This window comes from Phyllobates terribilis, unplaced genomic scaffold (genome assembly GCF_046119375.1).
Source record: "Phyllobates terribilis strain yellow unplaced genomic scaffold, ASM4611937v1 Scaffold_3__8_contigs__length_932513732, whole genome shotgun sequence".
NCBI lineage: Eukaryota > Metazoa > Chordata > Amphibia > Anura > Dendrobatidae > Phyllobates > Phyllobates terribilis.
The window spans coordinates 224,417,453-224,445,318 of NW_027362763.1; the positions used below are offsets into that span (position 1 = coordinate 224,417,453).

Here is a 27,866-nt window from a genome sequence, read left to right on the forward strand (position 1 = left end):
CCATAAAACATCGGATGGCACTCGTCCGATGTATACGCCCGTGTGAGCGAGCCCATATAGTATGAAGCTTCTCCATCTCACGATCTTTTGGCTTTTTTACAATTACAAGAACTGCAGCAGCTATTATCCAACAACAGGTAGAGAAAAACTCCAGCTGTTATAGTTCCTTGATATTACTTCATGGCAGTGAAGCATTGTAGTAGAGTGATGTTGCAGTCCAATTTTTTTTTTATTTCAGACAATCCCTTTAAATTTAAGACAGCAATTACTATTTTGTGCATGGGTGATACCTTTGGTCATTAAATAACATAAAATTATAAACTGTTTAATGGGCACCTGTTGTAGAGGATAACTGTTTTACATGCTATATATTTAGTACAAGTAAAGTATACATTCTCTAATACAATTAGAATTCCTTTATGTTATTTAGAAGACTCCAAACTGTGAACGATCACAATATAGTGCGGACCCCATGTAAAGCAACAATGCTCAGTCTTTTGAATGTGAACCATCATTGCCCTCTAGTGGACAACTTTCAGAATAGTCTCTACATCCAGCTTCTGCGATAAAACATTCGCAAATGATGAATCAGATAAAAACATTTGAAACCCCTAAACCCTGCCCACAGTGGTAAATTAAAAAAATAGCATATAAAATAAACTACAAAAAAGGCACAAATGGAAAGATGAATTTGGTGCAAAACATCATGTATTATAATTGGATTTTTTCTATGGCTAGATTTTCTTGTGTCACACTTCTTATGGAGCCTCATTGTTTCTTTTGATTCCTTCTCAGAATAATCACAAAGTATGTCTGGTTTTAGGTGGATGTTCATACAAGGGAATCAAAAGAACACCAGAGGGCACCATAACAAGAATGTAACAGCAATATCTGTTACTCACTTGTCCTTCAACAGGTGCCTGATTGCATATCTGATTGCATATCTGATTGCACATACAACTCTGTTGTTCCTCTGTGCTATCCAAATTCCTGAAACAAGGTTACTGATCGCCTACTCCATTCTGCTGTTCCTGTGTGCTATCCACACTCTTGCAAAAAGGTGCCTGATTTCCTATACAACTCTGCTGTTCCTGTGTGCTATCTTCACTCCTGTAACAAGGTACCTGATTGCCTAATCAGTCTGCTGTCTCTGTGTGATCCATACTGCTGAATCAAGGTGCTGTCTGCACATTGGTCTCTGCTACACCTAGTACTTCCAGCTTCACAGATCCACAAGCCGTCTGTTTCATGTGCCATATGGCAAGTCCAGCTCCACTGCATCAACATTTACAGGTTTGTGCATGTCACCCTGAGCTACAGCTTAGTGAATCCACCTCACCAGGTGAGCCCCTAACAATATTACATTTTACAGAAGTAAAAAAAAATCTCATTGTTCGAGTACCTGTATATTCCCTATAAATAAATAAATGTCAAAGCTGCTGATAACTCATTTATTTTTATGATTTGTGCTCAGTGAAGAATACAATAAATATGACAAGACTTGTTAGGAAATGTGAGACAGAACATAATTGGCGATGTACTTGATGGCCAGTGTAGTTTCTTTACAGGTTGCTCTTATCTTAGACTCAGGGAGGAGGAAGCCGTGCTTGCCCCTGTCCCGCAGCTCGAAGGTGAAGGCATACTGGATTCCTTGTGAATAGGCCCAGTCATCTGAAGATCCAGAAGTGGGATCTAGAAGATGTAATTTCATTATGTTAATTTTATTATATTCATTAATAGTATTGTCTCGTTATGTTTTAATTTTTTAAATCTTTCTTTTCTTTCCTTGCCATAAAATAGAAGTCACTTCCCGATAAAAAACAGCCTACATGACCTTAACTGGAAACGCACTTGCTGAATTTCTTTACAAGTCAACCATCTTTGTTTAGCCATTAATTTAGCCCACTCTTTCTTTTCCTCTTTTTTACAATGTCTTCAAGTGTTTCCACTTGTATAAAGGAGAAGTCTGGTTTACATTAATTATCACCTATCTTATGGATAGGTGGAAAGTGTTAGATCTGTGTGTTAGGTGGAAAGTGTTAGATCTGTGTGGTCTCCATTGCTCGTACAACTACTGATGGCCAAAACCAGGGACTTGTGTCCAGGAGCGTAACGACCGCGGTAGCAGAGGTCGCGTTCGAGACTGGGCCTGTGTGGGTGGGATCCCGTGCAAAAGAGGAGCCGACACCAGCAGAAACTTCAACTGAATGTGGGTCCTCGGATGTACATCCAGTTGAAGTGTATTGCTGTGCACAGACCCGTCAGGTCCGTGCACAGCAATACATGCTACCGGCCAATCAGAGGCCAGCAGCTGATGTCGGCGTGCATGTGATGGGGCACATGGCAGTGATGTCATTCGCTCCCGTTGCTTACACGCTGAAGTCAGCAGCCGACTTCAGAAGAGGACGCTGCACAGCGGGGAAGCGAATGGGAGATGAGTATAATAGTTTATTTTTTTCCATGCGTTAAAGAACAGTGAAAAAGAGGGTAAATTAGAATCAGACTTAGAATTGCCACTAAGTAATATATAATATGTCCATACTTATCAGTCATCGCAATCTCCTAGTCGGATTATATTGGGGCCATCGTTAATATATCAAAGGGGAAGGAGTTCGAAGCACAAAACAACGATAATAGCCCAATAGTTAGAAAATTAGAAAAATACTTTATTGAATATTTAAACAACAGAAAGTCTGGGGAGACGATAGATACACATAGATATACATGTAATTGCAAAAATCAATACACACTTGCGAAAAAAATTAAAAACAAGCACAACATCACACGAAGTGTGACAATATCATGGAGAGTGTCCGTTATTGAGAAAAAATGAAATGGACAATGTGCTGCGCTATATAGGTCACATGTGCATATAATCGTTAATATTCCATCAAAGAAAGAGCAGCAACATCACCATGAAAGATGGTCACATACATCATCCCCGCGGTATATAAATATGGATGTCAAGGGGACTTGAGGAAGGCACGCAGCGCCGAAACGCGCGTCGGGGATACACACACACGGAGTGTGCTTTCTTTGCTTCCCCTTACAGAGGTAAAATAGTCTTTTTTTGATTGACATCCATATTTATATACCGCGGGGATGATGTATGTGACCATCTTTCATGGTGATGTTGTTGCTCTTTCTTTGATGGAATATTAATGATTATATGCACATGTGACCTACATAGTGCAGCACATTGTCCATTTCATTTTTTCTCAGTAACGGACACTCTCCATGATATTGTCACACTTCGTGTGATGTTGTGCTTGTTTTTAATTTTTTTCGCAAGTGTATTGATTCTTGCAATTACATGTATATCTATGTGTATCTATCGTCTCCCCAGACTTTCTGTTTTAAATATTCAATAAAGTATTTTTCTAATTTTCTAACTATTGGGCTATTATCGTTGTTTTGTGCTTCGCACTCCTTCCCCATTAAAGAACAGTGGCAGAACGGGGGATATACAGTATATACCAGCATCGGGCCCAGGATGTGACCTATTACAGGATGGGTCCAGGATAAGTGACATACACCAGGATAAGGGACATATTACAAGAATTGGGCCCAGGATAAGGGACATACAGTATATACCAGGTTAAGGGACATATTACCAGGATGAGGCCCTATGTTATTAGTGTATATTCCTATTATACAATATTATAGAAATGAAGCCATTTTTTCTCATTTGTCTTACTACTGAAAGGAATGGAAAATCTAAACGCAAACATTCATTAAAATATAAAAATCAGAAAGTGAGTGGCTTACAAATTGTGGATGCGGAGGGTCCATAGACATATTTTGTTTTATAAAGACTGGATAATTTTGATATGGCTCCTTTAGCTATTTCATCCTGGGTAAAAACAGAATACTTTCTTTGCTAGTGTAATGAATAAAACAGTCAATATTTTCAGAATATTAATGTTTTGTAATGCAATTCTACCAAAGACATGGTGGGGTGGTCTGCCGTCTCAGTGGCAGAAGTTATTGTAAAGTATAAAGTTATCAAATGGAATAATAACTTCAGTCAGGGATCCAATACTGGATCATCAATGTATTGCCAAGTATGAATGTATTGTCAGATAAACACATAAATAGAGACGAGTGAATCGCTTTGAGGCAAATTCAATTAGCCTTGAATTTCATAATTTTTTTTGTCTTTTTCCAGAATCCAAATTTTTTCAAATTTAATTTTCACAAATCCAGGAAAATGATGTTATTTCTCTGGATTCCACTAACCAGGACCTTATCTGTCTATGGTCATCATCTTCTGGCGTCTGGCATCTTTATCATCTCTAGCCAACAATGTCATAACATTACGGGACAAATGCCACGAAACATCATGACAGTCAAAGAAAATGACAAGACCGGGTTAAGGCTGAATGAAGGGACAGGTGAGGAACCTATTAGTACACTGGAGAGACCTCCGAGTATAATAATATAAATTTGATCCATATAGAATAAATTTGACACAAATTGAATTTTCTGGAAAAATTTAAGTGAACTGACAAAATCTAATTTTATCAGATTCGCTCATCACTATAGACAATGGAAATCGCTTCTTCACTACATTTTTTTCCCCTTAACTCTAGCTCCACAGTGAAGTTAGTTATGTTAACAGTTACTTGCCAGTTCCTTCGAATTTGGTGCTGGATCAAATGTGTAGGAGTAGGGGTACAATAACATCTGGGAGTATGCATGGATACTTATGTAGGCTTTGATTGACTTTAGGCGGTTGAAGATGAAGTTGGCTACATTTTTTGTTTCTTCCTCAGATCCTGGTGACTTTCCACAGTAGACTTCAGTGCAGGGATCATCTGACGATCCAATCTCTAAAAGGCACAAATTAATTTCAGTTAATATTTTGGGTCATTTGAAATATATTTTGGCTAATTTGACCTCTTTATGAGAGACACCTGCCTTTTCACTATTGGAGTTTTCATCTATGGGAATTAAACCTGTGTTGCCCAAGGAGGGCAACATAAAATCAAGTGAGCAAGATTTCTGTGGAACAGTTTCTGTATGAATTCACATTAGGATGGGAAAATCAAACAATGAGGCATGGTCATCAATGATAGATTAGCCGGGGCCAGTTGTTAAAAACTACCATGTGGGGTTTTCTGATGCAACACAGTTGAGAGTAACCCTCGAACATTGGGATAAAAAAAAAGCATCCGGTGAAAGGGGATCCTATGGATTTAAACAGGAAGACATGAGAAGCATTCTGATGAACAGGCGGCGCATAGTCAAATACAATACTGGTTCTCAAACTAATGTGTCTGGATGCAGAACTCATCATTCCTTAACATGGATGGGATATAACAACAGTGAGTGCCATTGCTAAGGAATACAGGAAGGCACAACTTCAGTGGACAAAAATTGGATCACTGGGCAGTGGAAAAATATTGCCAGGTCAGATGAATCCAGATTTCTGTTGCACAATGCTGATGACAGGGTCAGAATTTTGCACAAGTAGAATGAAGCAATGAACCCTTAATGCTAAATGTAAACAGTTCAGGTTGGCAGAGGTAGAGTAATGGTGTGGGGAATGTTTTCTTGGCACACCCTAGGTCCTTTGATAACTGTGGAAGGATGTTTGTACAGTAGGGCCACACTAAGCATTGTGTACAACCAAGTTCATGTCTTCATAGCAGCTGTTTACCCTATGTCCGGAGAACCCTTTGAGCAGGACCGTGTACCACGCCACAAGGGCTGTATTGGTTCAAGGCACATGACAGCGAGTTTTCCTTGCTATTCTAGTCCCCAGATCTGTATTCTATAGAATATCTCAGGGACAAGGCAGAACTGAACGTCGGTGCATCCATCTACGAATTACAGTTCTGATGGCCAAACGAGATCTAGCTCACTAGATGGGAATCTCTAATAAGAAGGACACTCTGCATACACACGTGGTCAAAATTGCTGGTACCCCACGTTTAATGAAAGAAAAACCCACAATGGTCACAGAAATAACTTGGATCTGACAAAAGTAGTAATAAATTAAAAATACATGAAAATGAACAAATGAAAGTCAGTCATTGCTTTTCAACCCTGCTTCCACAGAATTTAAAAATAAATTAAAGTCATGAAATAGGCCTGGACAGAAATGATGATACTCTAAACTTAATATTTTGTTGAACAACCTTTTGAGGCAATCACTGCAATCAAACGATTCCTGTAACTGTCAATGAGACTTCTGCACCTCTCGACAGGTATTTTGGCCCACTCCTCATGAAAAACTGCTCCCGTTGTCACGTGTTTGAAGGTTGCCTTTTCCAGACGGCATGTTTCAGCTCTTTTCAAAGATGCTCAATAGGACTTAGCTCAGGGCTCATAGAAGGTCACTTCAGACTAGTCCAATGTTTTCCTCTTAGCCATTCTTGGGTGTTTTTAGCTGTGTATTTTGGGTCATTATCCTGTTGCAAGACCCATAACCTGCGACTGTGACCAAGCTTTCTGACACTGGGCAGCACATTTCTCTGTAGAATCCTTTGATAGTCTTGAGATTTCATTGTACCCTGCACAGATTCAAGACACCCTGTGCCAGATGTAGCAAAGCAGCACCAGAACATAACATAGCCTCCACCATGTTTCACAGTAGGGACAGTGTTCTTTTCTTGATATGCTTCATTTTTCCATCTGTGAACATAGAGCTGATGTGCCTTGTCAAAAACTTCCATTTTTGTCTCATCTGTCCATAGGACATTCTCCCAGAAGCTTTGTGGCTTGTCAACATGTAGTTTGGCAAATTCCAGTCTGGCTTTTTTATGATTTTTTTTTTTCCCATGAAGTCCACTTTGGATCAAACAATGACAGATGGTGCGATCTGACACTGATGTTCCTTGAGCTTGAAGTTCACCTTTAATCTCTTTAGAAGTTATCCTGGGCTCTTTTGTTACCATTCGTATTATCCGTCTCTTTGATTTGTCAATTTTTTTTCCTACGGCCACGTCCAAGGAGGTTGGCTACAGTCCCATGGATCTTAAATTTCTGAATAATATATGCAACTGTAGTCACAGGAACATCAAGCTGCTTGGAGATGGTCTTATAACCTTTACCTTTAACATGCTTGTCTATAATTTTCTTTCTAATCTCCTGAGACAACTCTTTCCTTTGCTTCCTCTGGTCCATGTTGAGTGTGCTGCACACCATGTCACCAAACAGCACAGTGAGTATCTGTAGCCCTATATACAGGCCCACTGACTGATTACAAGATTGTAGACACCTGTGATGCTAATTAGTGGACACAACTTGATTTAACATGTCCCTTTTGTCACATTATTTTCAGGGGTACCATCATTTCTGTCCAGGCCTTTTTCACGAGTTTAATTTATTTAAAAATTCTGTAGAAGCAGGGCTGAAAAGCAATGACTGACTTTCATTTGTTCATTTTCAGAGATTTTTATTTTATTATTACTTTTGTCAGATTCAAGTTATTTCTGTGACCATTGTGGGTTTTTCTTTCATTACACGAAGGGTACCAACAATTTGGTGTACTTGAAGCATGGAATCCACAGAATATTTAAAACATATACAAGAGAATTCCAGTGGAAAATGTATTAGTTATACATTGGTTTAAAATAATCTTTCAATGAGTAATCTTTTGGGAACATCATTCAGCACTTTCAGTATCTGCTCATTAGTTTCTCAAGTTTGTATTTAAAGGGAACCTGTCACTTGTTTTATGCCTTATAAACTACCCATCACCCTGAAATCATATAAATGGGATTCGCACAACCCCTTTATATCCTCATAGGTGTCCATGCATACCCCTGAAAAAGTGTTTTATACATGTCTCGTGCTGCATGTAAATTGTACCATCTGGTCCGATGGGTGAATCCAAATCACGTTCAGTGACGCCACGGTCCCTTCAAACGTAATTTTTTCTATCTGGTTGGATGTGGATAACGTCTCTACATCATCCACATAGTGCTCGAAGTCTCGCGCCTGCACAGTGGAATCAGACACCTTTGCAGGCGCCCCTCACTCTGTGTTATTGAACAGTCAAGGAGCTGGTGACATAGAAGTGAAGCCGACACCTGCGCATTGCATGACTTTACGCTGCTGGTCTCTGATTCCACTGTGCCGAAGCCAGACTTTGAGCATTGTGTGGATGATGCAGAGACATCATCCACTTCCATCCAGATAGAAGATGCGGAGTTTGAAGAAACCGGGGCTGCGATGATCTCAATCTGTATTTGCCCATCTGACCGGACCACACAATTTGCATGCAGCGCAGGGCATGAATAAAGCACTTTTTCAGAAGCATGTAGGGGCACCTATGAGGATATAAAGCAGTTGTAGGAACCTCATTTACATGATTTTGATAGTGATAGATGTGGTTTATAAGGCAAAAAAATGGCGACAGGTTCCCTTTAGGTAGGAAAACTGTTGATTAAAGGGGAATTATAAGCTTGCCTATTCTGTCAGGGTGGCCAGCATAACAGTGAACATCACGGTTTCCTTAAAAGAATCGTTTGCCATTTTGGAAATATTTGTTATGGAACTGTGAGTCTGTAATTGGTAAGTAAAACTTTGTACACTACCAAACTATGCATTACACTATTCTTACCTCCCAACTGGCTGCTTTGGAGAAACTGTCCCTATTAGACATGAGCAAATAAATTCACCGCACTCTGGTCCAGCAACTAGGTGGGTATTCTGTGGCCATTGGACGTGATGACTAGGAACCGCCACAGCTTCAGGCATCCACGCTTACTCTTTCGATTAGCTGCCTGGCACAACGTTGTGTGTGCTTCACGCTGCAACAATGACCTTGAGCCACCAGGCTGGCTTATCAAAAGAGGAGCCACGGTTCCATCAGGTTCGAGCTCCAATGACCACAAAATAGTGACCTGGCTGCTGGAACAGGGTCCTCCGAATCGTTCCGCTCATCTCTAGTCCCTTCTTTTGACCCAGATTGCTCCATTTAACTTTACTTCCAAATTGTCATTTTTTTTACTTGATTATTAGATTTGTATTAATAAATTTACCATATCTCTCCAGAAAGCATTTGCTTGGTTTATAGCTAAATATTATACTCCAAAGGGTATATTATTTCTTGCTTTGTAGATATTTTAACAATAAATATCTCTAAATTCAAATGATTTTTGTGCTGAGGTGCGGACAAAAAGCTATTTAAGTGCATACATGTGACCGTAAGTGTCTCTCTTTGTCCATTCACATAATTGGGAAATTTGCTACGAATTATATATTGATTTCTTACCGCACCATGATATGTTAAAGTTCCTGTTTAGGTCTGTGCCAAAACAGGCTCCATCTGATGCTGGTGAGCGATTCTTTCTCCACATACGATCCTATAAAATGAATTTTTTATTTTTACTCATTATTTATTAGTGTTGGTTGAGGGCCATTGAATGTGACCTTGACATTAGTTATAAAAAAAAAGTTATTACCTTTGTCCAGGTATAAATATAACCATCTATGTTAATTACAGGGAGAATGTAGAAATTCAAGTTCGTCAATAGTTTCTTTATTCCTTTATCTTTGTAATAGCCTGAAACAAGCTGAAGAGCAATGATTTACACAGTCATAACCTTGTTAAGATTTTTCTTAGATATCTAACCACAACTCGATACATTTTGCCAAACCAACCTACATACATGGAACATCATCCTCATCATACTAATTAGGATAAATGCACTATGAGAAGTATATTGATGCTGCATGATCATTAATTGACTTAATAATGTTTTTATAATGTGCAATACTAAGGAAATCCTAAAAACATGATCTGTTGGGTGCCGTAAGGACCGAGTTTAGGAAACACTGCTCCAGACCAACAAAAGGGAGAAGAATGTGATTTGCTACCAGACTTCATGGGCTGTGGATTCTCTCCCCAGAGAACAAAAGGATCAGGCATGTTAAAATCCAACAGCCTTTTAGGAATGTTGAGACAGTTGACTGATCCATGGAAATCAGTGGATTCAGACAACATTAATCTAATATGCATTTTATCTTCATTTACCAAACTAACTGCAGGTTTGGACATGCACAAGCCGTACAAATTCTGTAGATTATTCTCCTTGAAGAGAAGAGTCAAGCTAAATTATTCTTCATTTATTATCTTTTATTATCTTATCCTTTAATAATTCTGTATATAAGTCTATAGAACAGCAGGTCCAGATGAATTTTAAAAGAACATGGGAGTAAATTTATGTAACATCAGTACTAAAGAAATACCTTTAATCAGTAATTATCAAAAAAAAAGGTTACAAAAAAGTTTTCCCCTATCCATTTGGTAGGGGATAACTTGCCAATCGATGGGGTCTGACCTTTGGGCTCCCAAGCAATTATGAGATCAGTACTATAGAAATACATCTAATCAGTCATCTCCCACCTCCCCTAAAAAAACAAGTTATTTTCTATCTATTTGATAGGGGATTCAGGAACCCTCAGCAATTATTCTCCCCAAAAAACAAGTTATCCCCTATCCATTTGGTAGGAGATAATTTACTAATCTCTGGAGTCTTACCTCTGGAACCCCCAACAATTCGGAAATCTGAGCAGAGGTGTGCATTCTCGGCCTCTTCTCCATTTATTGTCTATGGGACTGATGAGTGTAGTACTTGGCTATATCCAGCAGTCCCACTGACAATGAATGTATTGGAGGCCGAACATGAGCACCTCCACCCCATGCTGTTCAAAGACCTCAATCTCATAACCGCTGGGGTCCCAGAGGTTAGATCCCAAGCAATCAGCAAATTATTCCCTATACAATAAATAAGGGATATCATGTTATTTTGGGAATTACCAGTAAGTAGATTCTAGGAAAATCTAGCAAGACCTTGACCATGGTTTGCTGGGAGGACAGCTGACATCCCATCAGCATGTTAGAAAGCATTGTCCATGATCAAGTTAGTATTTTCTGAATAACAGTAAAAAATATTCAACATACAGTATCTTTTCACTTCTGGAAGTGTAATAAGTGTAATGTCTGTAGGTGCTGTGTTTGTGCTTAGCATTATAGTTGAGAAATACTTATTTTCCCAGAATGTAATCTAATGTGACTTGGCACATGTGCTGTTATTTACCGACAATACACCAGGACAAACATTGGAGCAAAGAAGAACAAAAAGTATTTCCATTATCATGACATAAAATATTTATGGAATACAGATCTGAAGACATAAAGCAGATAAGAGTTGAGAAGATTTTGCCAAAACGAGCAAAACGATTTGATGCAAATTGAATTTGAGTAGAATTTTATTAAAGGGAATCTATCAGTAGGATCACCCCTCCTAAGCTGTCTATGTGGACATGCAGGTCATAGGAAGCTGAATAAAGTGATACCTTGATATCTGTGATCTGATGTCTTATTCCAGAGAAATACACGTTTTTCTTATATGTAAATGAGCTGTTCAGGACTATGAGCTGGACACTGATCTGCATTAGAAGTTGCCTCCAGAGTTTATTGTTTACCAGTGTGAGACAAGTAATTAACACAGAACAGGAGAAATGAACTTTGTCTTTTTACAAACACATTTTTTGCTTCTCTCTGAGCTCTGCTGTATTGTAACAATATTACGCCCTATCTGCCTGTGAGATGGAAGTTGAAGGTGAGAGGAACCTGCAGATGTGTTAGGTATAATACACAAAGCTCTGCAGTGAGATCAGGAGAGCAGAGAACGGCCATCACACATCACACTGGTAACTGCCCCTTCATGTATAATAATCTCTGGAGGCAGATTCTTAAGAAGAGAGTAGTAGTCTGCACACAAAATAGAGATTCAGTTGATATGGGGAGAGAAATAGGAGAGGTTCCCGGAGTAGTGCCAGACTCAGTGGTTGATCAGTGATTTGGCGTAGGTGGCATCTATTGTATCTGCATCTGAATTACAGTTACACTTTTTTATATTAATTTATAATACACTGTAAGGCTATGTGCCCACGATGTAGAAATGCTCAGGATTTTTTCCTGAGCGTTTCTGCATCTCCCTGGCAGAAAAAAACGCTTGCGGATTGTACATGCGGTTTGTACATGCGTTTTTCCTGCCAGGGACATGCGGAAGTGAAGCGTTCTTCACTTGCATTTCTGCATGCGGGTTGACAAGCGCTTTCCAAGCGATTAGCATCACTTGGAAAGTGCTTGTCAACTTGGTCACACTATATAAATCCATGCAAAAGGCATGAATTTATATAGTGTGACCCCAAAGAATGTTTAAAAATAAAAAAATAAATGTATACTTACCCTCCGATGGCCCCCGGCGTCCTGCTCACTCCGTTCTCCCTTGCCGGCAGCAGTGTATTGAAGGACCTGCCGACGTCAGCATCGCGTGACCCGTCACATGACTCTGACGTCAGCGCAGGTCCTTCAATCCACCACGAAGTGCCGGGAAGCAAGGAGGAGCGCACCGCGGGCCGCCCGAAGGTAAATATATATTTATTTTTTATTTTATTCTTTTTTTACAGATTTTTTATGGTACCTGGGTGTGGAGGAGAGTCTCCTCTCCTCTACACCCGGGTACCATCCGCACATTAGAACGCGCCAATTACGCAAGTACAGATGCAGTCTTGCGGAATTGACGCATTCTAATGCAAGTCAATGGCGGCGAAAACGCAGCACTTCCGCAAAATAATTGGTAGTGCTGCGTTTTTTTCCGCAATGATAATCCGCAGCGGAAATTTCCACAGCATGTGCACAGCACATGCGGATTATCATTGGGGGCCATGGCAGGCCTTCTACCATGCGTTTTTTAAGCGTTTCTGCATCGTTTTTGCCTCTGCGGAAACGCTTAAAAAATGCATCGTGGGCACACAGCCTAAAGCAGCAGCAAGCCAATACAATATTTTTTACAGAAAATGTATGAAATCAGGATTAGTCAGAAATGGTGGACTTGCTAGTCACAAGATTTTTCAGTTTTTCTGCAATCCGTAACTTTTTTTTTAAATGCACTAACAAAATTCTCCAAAATTGAACTGCAACTGTTTACCTCACAAAAGTGTGTATTTGGCTGTGTGCACACGATGCGTTTTTAATGCGTTTCCGCAGCGTTTGTGCAGCTGCGGAAACGCATTAAAAACGCATTAAAAACGCATGGTATAAGGGCAGCAATGGTCCCCAATGATAATCCGCATGTGCTGTGCCCATGCTGCGGATTTTTCCGCAGCGTTTATGATGCGCTCAAAAATCCGCAGCATGTCCATTAATTTTGCGGAAACGCTGCGTTTTCGCCGCCATTGACTTGCATTAGACCGCATGGATTACGCATCACTGTATATGTAGATGCGTAATCCACGCGTTCTAATGTGCGGATGGTACCCGGGTGTGGAGGAGAGGAGAGTCTCATCCACACCCAGGTACCATTAAAAAATCTGTAAAAAAGAATAAAATAAAAAATAAATGTATACTTACCTTCTGTCGGCCCGCGCACCGCTCCTGCTTGGTTCCCGGCACTTTGCAGTGAGTTGAAAGACCTGCGCTGACGTCAGAGTCATGTGACGGGTCACGTGACGCTGACGTCAGCAGGTTTTTCAATTCAAAGTTGCCGGCAGCCGGGACCGAGCAAAACAAGACAGCGCGGGCCATCGGAGGGTAAAGTATATATTTATTTTTACGACTCTCTCGGGTCACACTATATAAATTATTGCTGTTTGCATGGATTTATATAGTGTGACCTAGTTGTCAAGCACTTTCCAGGTGATGCTAAAATCGCCTGGAAAGCGCTTGTCAATCCACATGCGGAAACGCATGTGGAAACGCATGTGAATCCGCATGTATTCCGCAGGAAAAACGCATGCACAATCTGCATGCGTTTTTTCTGCCAGGGAGATGCAGAAATGATGCAGAAATTTTCTGCTTCATTTCTGCATCGTGTGCACATAGCCTTTCAAAAGAGTTTTTTTTGCACATCTGTTTTTATTGGTCAATTTTTACATTAGTACACACCACACCAACAGAGTGCCTTGTTGTAGGTGCTAGCTTTTCGGACATGTACCAAAGTAGCATTTCTTATCACATCATTTTTGAGAAAGGGTGAATTTTTTTTTAAAAATTGAGGTCACTTAACTGTGCATGTCTGTTTTTGCACTCCCGTTTTCCTAGTTGAATTTCACAATTGTACGCGCTACACCTATATTGCGGCTTCTTGCCACATTTTTACTTTCAATATGTGTACCTAATTAACATTTCTTATAATTTCTTCTTATCCTTTTTGGCAAGGGTTGAATAACTGACGTATCAAAAGTTCATTATATTGTTGTATAAAATGTGTAGTAACAGAATGTGGGAGCCACTACAGAGGCAGAAGGGCCACCACCACCACTGGCAATAGTCATCTGGGCAGTAGAAGTACCTATGCATGTCACAATTGGTCTCCTTTACTTCCAGCAAGTGCATTAGTTGGGGGAAGCAGATGGTGTTAAAGGGAACCTGTCACGTCTTAGTTGCTATGTAAACTGTCCCCATTGCTTTGTTAGTGATGCAATGTGCATCACTAACAAGCTTTTTTCATTAAAATCGGTGGTAGAATAATGATTTTCTAATATTATATATACTTTGTCCTACCTGCTCATATTCAGTCATAGGGGTGTGATTCTCATATTCAGTCATGGGCAGCACTGCATTCACTCACTGCTGGCGCCACCCATGTTATGAATACTGCTCCCGGCAAGGTTGTGTCTAGATTAGAGTTGATTTTTTGAGGCCCTCACATCAGCAACTCCCATCTAGTCTCCTCAGCAGTGAAGCGTGTAGATTGGAGTTGATTTTTTGTGGTCTTCACTTTAGCCACTCCGATCTAGACGCTTCACTGCTGAGGAGACTAGATCATAGTTGCTGGAGTGAGGGCCTCAAAAAATCAACTCCAATCTAGACGCAACCTTGCCGGGAGCAGTATTCAAATACATTGGCGGCGCGAGAAGTGAGTGAATGTGGTGCCGTCCCCTGACTGAATAGCAGGATCACACCCCTATGACTGAATACAGCAGGTTGGACAAAGTGTACATAAGGTTATAAAATCATTATACTACTGTGGTATCCCACAAAGTGGCCATTTCTATGGGATACCGGATATATAGTGTGTTTCATATAAATGCTGTTTTTTTGCGTGAGCTGTGCATTGTGAATACATTGTGAGACCTGCTGACAGGCAGCCCAAAAAGAGTAATCTTCCTCTCACAGGCTTGATCATGTGACCGAGCTCTGTTTAATATGCAGAAGCTTCTGGAAAAATGCCTCAGCCAATGACTGCAGCTCTAACAGTCACATGGGAGTGGGAGGAGCTAAATCCTGTGAGGTAGTTAAGGGTTGAAGTGGCAGTTGGTGGGCAGACATTTTGAGAAGAGGAAGCCATTTTGTAGGTGAAGGAGTTACCTACCTGCTCCCTGACTGCTGTGCTTAAAAAGGGGACAGACACAATAAAGGGAACCAGAGGCGTAGCTAGGGTTTTGGTTCAGGGGGGGCAAAACTTCTGAGTGGGCCCCTTACCAGGTAGCCCAGATTACAGCTATGATGGCGCACCCAGATAGTGGATGTAGGAAAACCTCAGCAGATGACAGCGCTGTTACTAAAAATAATCTCTATACAATGACCAGCATTGATACTACCGCCATATGGTGACATATATTGATAGATGCCAGTCCTGCAGAACATATAAGAGATCACAGTATGGTTATATATTGTAACTTACAGCTGACGTTCTTTCTGATAAAATTGTTCATTTTTCCTGTCTTTTCCATCTGGCCCAGACTGACACAACAACTCCTCCATCCAGGACTTAGTCTCAGGTCTGCAGAGATCACAACGCAGACACATTTGACTCCTTACATTTCAGGCCCTGTCCCCATCTATTCCCAACCTGCACAAACTCCTCATCCTGCTGATACCCCAATAGTGAGCCGCTGCTGTATGTGTCCCTATTACTGCACCTGCTGTGCACCCTCTAGATGGTTAAACAAACCTCTAGAATATAGTAATGCCATCTGTAAGTGTCCTAGAAAACAGTGCCCACATTTTGCCCCCTAGAAAATAATAATACCCTCTGTGTGCCCCTTTGACTGTCATATTAACCTGAGTTCCCCTATAACGATAATTGCCCACTTAACATTAAAAAATGTCTTGAGTCTCCCCCCATGTACAGCTCCCCTCTACACAGTGTGATGCTCTCCTATACACAGTATAATGCTCCCTCAACGTATAGTACCCCACACATTATACTGACCCCTTAGTAGCCTCCAAACTGATGGCTCCAACACTATATGATGGCCCCCACACTGCACAAAGACCCCACATTATCTCCCACACTGTATGATGGCCCCCACACTGTGCCAAGACCCCACATTATTTCCCACACTGTATGATGGCCCCCACACTATACAAAGACCCCACATTATCTCCCACACTGTATCAAAGCCCCCACACTGTGCATAGACCCCACATTATCTTCCACATTGTATGATGGCCCCCACACTGTGCAAAGACCCCACATTATATGACCCTAACTGTAATCCCCACACTGTATAAATAGCCTACATATAGTTTAATGCACCAGATAGTCCTTCATATAATATAATCCCCTCATAGGCAGAGTCCGTAGCATAATCCCCCCCATAGGCAGTCTGTAGAATAACCCCTCCATAGGCAGTCTGTAGCATAATCCCCCCCATAGGCAGTTTGTAGCATAATCCCCCCCATAGGCAGTCTGTATTACTGTAGTATAATCTCCCTCCCCCCATAAACCAAGTATGTAGCATAATATCCCCCCCAATAGGAAAAATAAATAAATAAACACAGTACTCACCTCTCCTCCTCGTTCCCTCGCTGCTCCGGGCGCCTAGCCCGCACACATCTTCAGCACAGCGGCCGGGCGCCAGGTGATGACGTCATTGACGTCAGACGCAGAGGGGGGACTGATGGGAGAGGGAGTGTCACACTCCTTCTCTCATCAGTTAACTTGCGGCGGTGACGGGCGGGGGAGCCCGATGCTGGCACCCGGGCCTCCCCCCCTCCTGCTCAAGGGCCGCATATCGTCCGCCGGGCAGTGCAGGGACATCCAGTCTCCCTGCTCTGCCTGGAATGTAACTGTAAAGGTGTGCTGTGCACGCCGATACAGTTACAGTAGTGTAGCTCTGGGTGGGCCCCCTCAGAGCGCGGTGCCCGAGGCGACGCTACTGAAGGGAACTAATAGTCTTCATATCAGGAAGATTACAATTGCACCTCTAGGAGGAAGAATTACCTCAGGGCAGAAACAGAGCACAGTGCTGAGGAAGAAATATTCAGATTTAATGAAACCAGAGGTTACCAAGATCTGCCTGTCTGCAGGTACACAGCAGTCTTCAACCGTGAGTGTAGTCCTGTACCTCAGTTTCCTACCATTTGTGAATAAGAATTTGCCCCATTATCCTCAGTAAAGAGACTTCTGTTTAAGTTCTTAAGGCTTCTTTATGACTTGGGCTCGGGTGCACAGACTACTACCACCATCATCACCCTCTACCTGGAGGCATTTACTGGAGAAACATTATATTGTGGAGTTTCATGTGGGTGTGTAATTTGAGAAGAGAGGACTCTTCTCCTGACAGAAAACTGGCCACAGCGAGATACATTGTATACTGCGAGGAGTACAGCACCCTGCCATACACTACATGAGATTACCACAAGAAATGGTGTCACAAACAGGATTTACCTCTGTGCCTTATACAACCCCTGGCAAAAATTATGGAATCACCGAGCTCGGAGGATGTTCATTCAGTTGTTTAATGTTGTTGAAAAAAAGCAGATCACAGACATGGCACAAAACTAAAGTCATTTCAAATGGCAACTTTAGGGCTTTAAGAAACACCACAAGAAATCAAGATTAAAAATGTACTCAGTAAGGGTAATTTTTTTCAGACCAAGCAGAGGGAAAAAATTATGGAATCACTCAATTCTGAGGAAAAAATTATGGAATCACCCTGTAAATTTTCATTTCCAAAACTAACACCTGCATCAAATTAGATCTGCTCATTAGTCTGCATCTGAAAAGGAGTGATCACACCTTGGAGAGCTGTTGCATCAAGTGGACTGACATGAATCATGGCTCCAACACGAGAATTGCTAGCTCACGTTGTGCTCCACGAGAGCCGGCGGCTCTGAACAGCGGTACACAGCGGGTACTGACTAAAAAACACTCATCAGAGCCGCCGAGTAATCCTGTGTTCAGCGAGACCCGGCGACGATGATAAACGTTGACTTCACTACCCGGCGCCTGTGAATAACGGTCACTTCACTGCTATTCACACTCTCCGGAGCCAGATTCAAGGAACGTAGACTACGACGGAGTCTTGGGGAACATTTTGAATAATAAATTGGTGAATGAGGGACAGTCTCTTGTGTTTATTTCTGTCTGTTTATGTTTTTCCGGTATCCTTTTCTGGACTACTTCGGATTCGGTGGATTACTGCAGACCTACATGCGATTTTTAATCTTTTTTTTAATAATTTGGTGAACGAGGGATAGTGTAGGGTAATTCAAATAAAGTGTTTTTTTCTGTGTGTGTGTTTTTTCTTTTTATTACCGGGTTAGTAATGGGAGTGTCTGATACACACCTCTCTATTACTAACCCCAGGGATTGATGGTAGCTGTGATTTTTGACAAATCACAGCTGTCATCAACCCCAACTACCATAACCCTGATTGCCACCGCAACAGGGCAATCGGAAAGAGACATGCAAAGCACCAGAATTGGCACAGCTAATGGAATATGCCAATTCTAGGGCGACTCTGGGCTGGTATTTTTAGGCTCAGAAAGGCCCAATAAACAGAGACCTTTCCAGCCTGATAATATGAGCCAGCAGCTGTGTGATTTATCTTTGCATATCTAACATCTAAACATCTCTTATTTCTATTCTGCATTCTATTCCAGTACGTGTCACACGGATGCTGCAGATGGATGCCACACGGATACCACACAGATGACACTAACGGACACGGATAGCACCGGTACTGATTCTTCCAGTACCGGAAATATCAGGATGTGTGAAGGAGGCATACGTAGAGGATACCCTGTTGATTGAGCTTTTACAGACACACATTGTCTCTGAGGTGGCCTATACAGGAGAAATACAGTATTAATATGTCAGTGGCTCTCCTCTGTATCTTATATGGGGCGTTCATTAAAGATTTCCCCTGACCCACTTCTATTTATCAAAAGAAGCTGAAACTTTACATGTGCAATGATATAAGTCTCCATAGGTTACGTGCCAATTTGCAACTCAGAACTGATAACGGTCTTGATTTTACAGGTACTGAAGTGGTGTGAAGTTTGATTATGGATCCAGTGGAATACAGAGCAGTCATCAAGTTCCTTTACTTGAAAGGCCGCACACCAAAGGAGAAGTTTGATGAGATGAAAGAGGTTTATGATGATGATTCCCCATCATATGATGTAGTCAAGAACTGGCATCGTCAATTGAAATGGACTTCGGTGCATTCAGCTCCAATTCCAGTGCGACCCCACTCTGCTATTGATAATCACACCATCCATCCAGCAAGTGGAGATTGCCATTTTGGAAAATCGCCGCATAACCATTCGCCACCTAGCCCAAAATGTCAAGATTAGTGTTGGGTCCGTGGAAAAAATCATCAAAGACCATCTTCACATGCATAAGGTATCCGCTCGCTGGGTTCCCTGGCTGCTCATACCTTTCCAGAAGCATGAACGAGTTGAATGCTCTCAGGCTCTATTGATGATGTGCCAAGGAAGCCAGGAGGACTTTTTCAACAGACTGATCACACAGGATGAAAGCTGGGTCCATCACTATGATCCTGAGACTAAAGTCCAGTCGATGCAATGGAAGCATCATGACTCACCTCCTCCAAAGAAGGCACGTGCCCAACCCTCGGCAGGCAAGGTCATGCTCACAGTATTTTGGGACCAGCACGGAGTAGTATTGATGGATTTCCTAGCAAAGGGTACCATGATCACTGGAGCATTCTATGCTTCACTGCTGCCTAAATTGCGGGAGGCCATCAAAACCAAGAGACATGGCATGCTCACCAAAGGTGTCCACCTTCTGCAAGATAATGCACCAGTTCACAACTCACATGTTGCCCAAATGGAAGCATGCGCCTGTGGCTTTGAAATTCTACCGCATCCCCCTTATTCACCCTACCTCGCACCATCGGACTTCCACCTCTATCCAAAAATGAAGTTATTTTTGAAGGGCAAGCATTTTCCAGATGATGAGACTCTGATTTCCGAAGTCATGACATGGCTTTTGGAGCAACCTGTCGACTTCTACAAGCGGTGTTTACAGTTGCTTAAAGAGATGGGAGAAGTGTGTGTCCCTAGGTGGCTCCTATGTAGAGAAGGACTAATAACTGTGCCAAATTTCAGTCCTCTCAGTCCACATGAAGTGGGTCAGGGGAAATATTTAATGAACGCCCCTTGTAGATGGAGTCTTCAGTGGGGGAACCCTCTCAGAAGGCTATATGTCCTAACAGAACATATGAAAAGGAGCTGTGTTGAAACAACCTGTTAAAGGGATTGTTTGAGATGAAGAAAAAAGTTGTTTTTTAATGAAACATCACCACATGCAATCATGATTTCATCTGATAGTATTCCTTCATAGCAGACACAGCCTGTGGATTAACATGGCACTGTTTCTAGAAAAGGGCCCCATTTTTATCAATCTTGGAAAATTACAATGGAAAGAACCCTGTATTGCAAAGAGTATGTAGCGCACTACCTTGAAATGTATGAGCCACTACGACTATGGATACTTCTACTAATAATACTGACCTCTCTAACAAACCACTGACAGAAGGCAGGTGAGATCCATTCTCTGGCATGTATACCACAATCCATGAAGATGGCAGGGCCTGCGATGCTTGACTTCCCAACCTTTCCAGCATAATGAAAACACATTGTAAGTATTGTACTGTACAGAGCATGACAAGCATTATCTATTGTTATCTCTTTTAAACTTTTGTTTCAGCATGTATAACACAGGATTTATCTAACAAGTAGATGCTGAATTTTTGTAGCATTATTCGACAGATTACTTATCACAAAAGACCTCTGTTATTCATTGATCTCTTGATTTTTTTCCTTGCTCTCAGATACATGGTGTGCATAATTTAAATTATTTCCATGATTAAAAATGCCTGCTAAATAATAGTATCATGCATAATACAGCAACTGAACTAGCTGTGGTCTGAAAATGATCATGCCAAGTCATGTCTTGGAAGCCGCTTTATTGATTCCGAAGGTAAAATATTGAATAAATTAAATAGATCTGTATTCCTATAACGTTTATGTGATTTTGAAATATTTAATCAGTCAGTACCACTCATATTTTGGATCTTAAACTGAATCTGTCAGCAGGTTTTGCTATGTAATCTGACAACAGCATGAGGTAGGGACAGAGAACGTAATTCCAGTGATGTATAACTTAGTTTACTGGGTGCAGCAGTTGCGACATAATCACAATTTTCTCTGTTGCAGATCTAACACAGCTGGTAATGCTGAGCTCCGTATAACCCCACCCACACCACTGGTTGGCAGCTTTCTGTGTAAGATGTATCTGGGAAGAAAGCTGCTAATCAGTGCTGTGGGAGTTCTTGGACTAGAAGCCATGAGATCAGTTGTCCTGTAGTGATAATCTCCTGCTGATAAAACACTGATTGTATTGAAACAGCAATACATTGCCAAATAAGTGACACATCACTGGAATCAGGGCATCTGCACTAACATTATGATGCTCTCAGATAACATAGCAAAGTTTACTGAACGATAACTTGGGGGGAATTATATACAGTAGAAAGCTGCTAATCAGTGCTGTGGGAGTTCTTGGACTAGAAGCCATGAGATCAGTTGTCCTGTAGTGATAATCTCCTGCTGATAAAACACTGATTGTATTGAAACAGCAATACATTGCCAAATAAGTGACACATCACTGGAATCAGGGCATCTGCACTAACATTATGATGCTCTCAGATAACATAGCAAAGTTTACTGAACGATAACTTGGGGGGAATTATATACAGTAGATAGCGGGCACACATCTTGAAGAACGTTTCCTTTACAATACGGAGCAGTTTCCACACACAGTTTCAATTCTTTCCTCTTTAGTCATCTGTCCTGTACCTTCAACATTTCTTTCTACTTCACCACAGCTCAGCTCACTACTACAGTCCAGTAAGCAAGAGTCCTTTACTCAACCCGCAGTTCCGCATCTTCTTTCCCATCTAGGAAACTATATTGCCAGTATGGCCAGTACTTATCCTCTCTGGCCCTATGCTTTGGAACTCCCACTCACTTCATCTTACATACTCTCTCCTATTTAGGCCCGTTACCTCTGTGAGTTATAAAGTCTGGGCCATACTGCTAGGCGTCCTGACCCAGGAGCCATCTCTGATCGATCACTCTATTCTTTTGGTCACTTCTCTCTCATTCTCTCCTCTAGGATCTTGCTATTTTTTGTCTCTGTCTCCTTTCTAGTTAGGGACACCCATGTCATACAGCACTGCTCACATCTGACCTTAAGTCCACTTTCTATGCACTCTATGCCCTTTCTAACATTCTAACAGGAAACTACCTCTGTCCCCTTAGCTTAGCTCCTCCCACTCGGGGCTAGTCCCAATCGTTAACTCTCACTTTCTCTACTGTCAAGCAGCACACAACAATAACATCATAAACACAAGTCATAATTTACATTAGGCAATTTGTCCACCTACTTACACAGTCTGTAAGGAAGGCTGTACTAACAGTCAGGAGGTGATTCAGAAAATATGAAAACCTGTAATACTTTGTACGTTTCACCAAATCATGCCTAGAAAACATTTTTTAATATAAAGATAAAGTGGACAACCCCTTTAATATGGTCATATGCTGAAAGGCACCTGACTTCTAAATCAGAAACCTAATCTGCTAAATGTATGAGACAAGTAGAGTTAAAGGGATTAATCACTATTTTTTTATTGATGGACTATTCTTAGGATGGGCCGTCAATATCTGATTGTTGGGATGGAAGGTCTCAGATGCTGCTGGAACACAGCAGCTCCATCAAAAGAGCTCAATCAATTTGAATAGGGGGTGGATCGGCAGTACCCGGCCATGGCTTCTATAGAAATGGCAGAGCTGCTGTGTTTCGGCAGCATCCAAGAGCTTCTGGCTATTGCCACCAGTAACAGCTGCCGGTTTTCACACCCTCACCGATCAAATATTGATGGCCTATCCTAATGATAGGACATCAATATAAAAGTGGTGGCAACCCCCTTTAAGGAGGCGCTAGTAAGAGGTGGATAAATATGTTATTTAGTTTTCATACACGGCTCTAGAAACTTGCAGAATAAGTCATATTTTTTTATATTTTCTCACCCTAAGAACATACATTGGCCGGCCTTCATAGGTTTTACCAATTGTAATGCGTCTGACAAGATGTGAATGTTCAGTAGTCATCTCGCTCATCCAATGAACAATCTGGATAAAACATATAAAGGAAAAAATGTATTTAGCATCAATAAAGGAAACTTTATAAATATAACCTAGTACACAAGTAGAAAAAAAGCAAGCTAACATAGGAGTGAATGTGACAAAATCACTAAAGGCTTTGTACCTATTTGCACATTTTTTTTATTGTTCATGCGCTTCTATTTGCAAAGTTAAGCAACTTTCTAAATAGTCTACATTTAAAATGTGCTCCTTTTTGGTGCTGCAAGTGAAGACAACAGCACTCTTGATACACACAGAACTCACATCAGCCTATATTACAGAGAGAGACACTCCCACAAGAAAAAAATCTGAATGGTAGCTTAGGCATATCAGAGGGGCAGTGGTGTAACTGGAGTCCGATGGGCCCTGGTGTAAGATTTGGCTTGCCCCCCCATCCTGGTATAAATATTTATTGTGGGGAAAATAAGTATTTGATACACTGCCAATTTTGCAAGTTTTTCCACCTACAAAGAATGGAGAGGTCTGTAATTTTTATCATAGGTACACTTCGACTGTGAGAGACATAATCGAAAAAAAAAAACCTTTTAATTGCTCCTGCGCTGTATGTAAATCAGATGGCTCGGTCCATTGCGTGTCATTGCTGCAGTGTCCGTGCCTCCTCTCTACTCCTAATGGCTGTCCTCCGGCTTTGATTTCTGTGGATGACACATCCTGCGTCATTCACATAGCCCAGCGAAATAACGTGCCTGCGCAGTAGCATCGCCGGCTCGCGCAGGCGCACTTTACTCTGCCCTACTGGTTCCAGTACATGGGAGCCGGAATGACATGTCTCGATGCATGCGCAGTTATGTTTTATGCCTTTCCCGCAGTAGGGCAGAGCAAAGTGCGTATGCGCAAGCCGGCGATGCCACTGTGCAGGCGAGAGATTTTGTTGGCTATGTGGATGACGCAAGACATTTTTTTTATAATCTATTTAAATTGTTTAGATTTTAGATTTTATTAAATGCTATTTCTAGTGCATAATTATGAAGAGGGGGGGGGGGGGGGTGGGGGGGATGGGGTATTTTGCCTGAGCTTCTGTTAATGGTGTTTGTAGAAGAAAATAGCCAGAATAGATTGGCTCTGATTCATACACTTCGGATCCGTAGACTTCTGCGGGAGAGTTTTCTACGGATGCACTGATCTGTGCTAAGGTGATTGGACTGAGGGAGGAAAGAGGTCAATTGTGAACAGCCGCTGTTGTGAATGGTATATCCTGTGCTATCTATATACAGGTGATACCTTTCATTGTAAACCTGTCTGTGATAACACAACCTGGTGAGTGATTTAGTGTGTTGAGGGTCTGTGTATGTTCGGGTTTTTATTTGTTCTGGTCTGGATTGGGTTCTCTACTTGTTATAGGAGTCTTGTCAGGGATCAGTTTTATTTTCGAGGTCTTGGTGTTTGAATTTATTTCTGTTTGTATTTTGAAGTGGTTTGAGGTACCTGTTTTGGGGATCTTCTAGGTCTGTTTTTATTTTTAGGGCTTGTCTGGAGCTTGTACTTATTCTGGGGTCTAGTTTAGTGAGTGGCTGCAGTGGTTACATGTGATCGTGATGTCACCGCTGCAGCCTGTAAACAATCACTGGAAGCAACAACGGAGAGGCAGCGCTAGATCAGGTGAAGAATAAGTATTGCTGGATTTGCTATTTTCAACATCCACATTCCTAAGGGCTGAATACGGTGAAAGTGGACTACTCAATATACTATTAAAATAAGCACAAAAAATAAATAACATTCAGTCATTCAAAGCCAGACACCAAACATCTATGTGCAGTATGTTAAGGTTCTTACAGTGTCCCAATCATTGTACTTAATATATTTATGCGTCCAAATCCTAGAATTGTCCCGCTGAGCTTCAATTCCTGCTTGGAGGTCATGGAATAAAACCCTAATATAAAGGAATAAGTGATATATGTTACTTTCCAGTTGTCATTGCCTAACCTATTACCCTACATTACATTTAAATCAGATCCTCTTAATATATGTTTTCTTTACATATGCACCTTATAACATCACAATTATGGAAGGGACAAAGAAAAATAATTATTTACTAATAATAACTTTTAACAGGTTTCTGCACCAGATTATAAGGAGGACAAAATTGTCCCTTTCTGAGTGATATAGTAGAGATAAGAAACAGTCCAGCAATACCTTTACATGGTCAGTCTGTCCCTCTGTTATTGAGAAATCACCGTTTGAATTAATATGCAAATGAAGCTGTAGTTCTAAAGCCTCTGTCATTCCAGCTCTATTCAGCACCATTTCATTCTACCTGACTGATAGCCTCTATACTGTGTGACTTCAGGCAAAAGAGCCGTCACCCAAGCAGAGGAGGCAGGTCTGAGCGGGGAATAGAGCTGGAGTGACAAAGGTTTCAGATCTTCAGTCTTATATGCATATTAATTCAAACTCTGATTTCTCAGTAATGGACTGGCTATGCAAATGTATCATTGGACTTGTCTTTGAAAGAGCTACAGTTGCATACAAGTAGTTTGGGGGCAAAATCCTGCTGATAGATTCCTTTTAAGAGCGATAACACATTTACTGCTCGAATTAAATAGCTTTTTTGTCCCATTAAATAAGTAAAATTAATTGTTTACAATTAAATATCTGCGGATCAAATAATGACACCTACTCATGGTGTACAGAATGCTGCTTCAAAAGATGAAGGACAGTTTCAGTCTGATTGACATGAATATGGAAATCCACTGTCATCCCTGGAGCAATTCTTGATGATGAATCTGGGCGCCAAAAATCGAACTTATAAAAAATATACAAATACAATATGGTTAGTGCTTCAAACTGTGGAGATAAAGCAAATGAAATGGTATAAAGCCCCCCATACACCTTAGGTATCTGCCTGGCCGAAAGCTATCTCACCCAACTCGCTACGAGAGAGATGCTGCCAGGCATGGCTTATCTCTGGAAGATCACCAGAGCGCTATGTTTCTGTGATGCTATAGAAAAATGGCTGCACAGGAGATTCCACAAGGTTGGGTTAGGTGCTGTCGGAGGCAGTCAGACTCCAATAACAATGAAAAATAAAAATGAAAAATATGAAAAATAACAATGAAAAATATGAAAAATAATAATGAAAAATAACAATGAAAAATAAAAGGTATTTTTGCATTATCTTTCTAAACACAGCATTCACATGAGTGCTATGCATGAAAAGGAGGCAATGGTGCTGCCGAAACATCTATTGCTCCAGCAATCACATGATAGGATCACTAGCTTCTGCACAGACCCAAGAGTGACAGCTTTCAGCGCTATTTTACTCCTTATCTTATGCTGATTTGGCAACTACATATTATAGGGGAAATAAGTGCTAGAAAAAAAATATCAAACACAAATCTGAGGTCTTTTCTGACCTGTTGAGGGACACATCATAAAAAAATGAAGCAGCAGTAAAAAGTACAATATAAAAAGAATCATACTTATTAATGATAAAATACAACTGCCAGTGACAAAGCCATGGCCCAGATGCAGTGACCTTAACTAGAGCATATAATATATCACAATAGTCGTCTCCAATAATGGAAAAAGCACAAATTTTATTTTAGGATTTTTATTTTACTTCATTTAAATAAAAAATTAGAATGTGTAAAAAGTTATTTCACTTTTATTCACACATTAAAAGGACAACATTGCTAAAAAAAATCCCCTATAACTGCTACTTGGTTAAAATGGTAACATAATACATACAAATGGTAACATATTGGTCACAAAAAAACTCCAAAACAAAACACAAAAAACAGCTCTAGGTGTTTGATTTTTCTGCTACTTGCAAGAAATTGGAAAATTGTACTAGTTATTAAAGACCAAGATTCATTTCAAGAGGGAAAAGGTTTAACTAGAAATTCATTGTAGGAAAATATTTTTTTAATCAGACCTCACTAAAGCTCCTCATATGCGTTACTCAATATGACTACTTACATTAAATGTCTTGTCCATACTTTTAATAAGCTTCACATGTTCTTCTGTCTCCAGCTCAATCTGGATCACCTTGTGTCTGGAATTAATTTTGGAGATTACTATGTAAAGTTTTCCTGTTTCCATTAACATTTAGAAATAGTGTAGAAAAGTTACCCATGAAAACTGGTTGATACAAAACCGACAGAAGAGGCACAAAACCAAATCCACAGCAATCTCATTGTGTTCACACGAGTTATTTGGTTGGTTTGAGTGCTGTTCTCTTCTTTTTGTAGATAATGTTTCCTGGTTGTGATATTTCTCCTCCTCAGCTCTGTAAGAGGATTTCCTGGCTTATGTGACTATTATGCTTCGTTTCATTTTCTGATTTGCTTTACATTTCTATTCTTCACCATTTTTAAGATGTTTTGCTTGCTGTCAGCGAATGAGAATGTGACACCCCAGGGGTCTGGTTGCCACAGTAATAGAGATATTATGTCTGAGAGCAAGTGGGAGGTTT

At 40.9% G+C, this 27,866-nt stretch overlaps 1 protein-coding gene across 2 annotated transcripts; it reads right to left on the reverse strand.

Moving 5' to 3' along the window:
* Window positions 1-1,437: 1,437 nt before the first annotated feature.
* LOC141259127 (carboxypeptidase B-like) lies at window positions 1,438-27,866 on the reverse strand. 2 transcript variants are annotated; one of them, XM_073674647.1, is made up of 11 exons: window positions 27,524-27,866; window positions 27,371-27,446; window positions 26,070-26,194; window positions 25,226-25,322; window positions 23,318-23,419; window positions 20,738-20,839; window positions 9,417-9,527; window positions 9,227-9,317; window positions 4,630-4,832; window positions 3,769-3,853; window positions 1,438-1,692 (listed from the first exon to the last, which is right to left on the reverse strand). In XM_073674647.1, exons 1-11 carry the CDS (start codon window positions 27,586-27,588, stop codon window positions 1,505-1,507), a joined length of 1,245 nt encoding a protein of 414 aa, XP_073530748.1. In that variant the 5' UTR covers window positions 27,589-27,866; the 3' UTR covers window positions 1,438-1,504. The 2 variants fall into 2 exon arrangements, with proteins under 2 accessions (XP_073530748.1, XP_073530749.1); XM_073674648.1 differs by lacking the exon at window positions 3,769-3,853 and having other exon boundaries at window positions 27,524-27,865.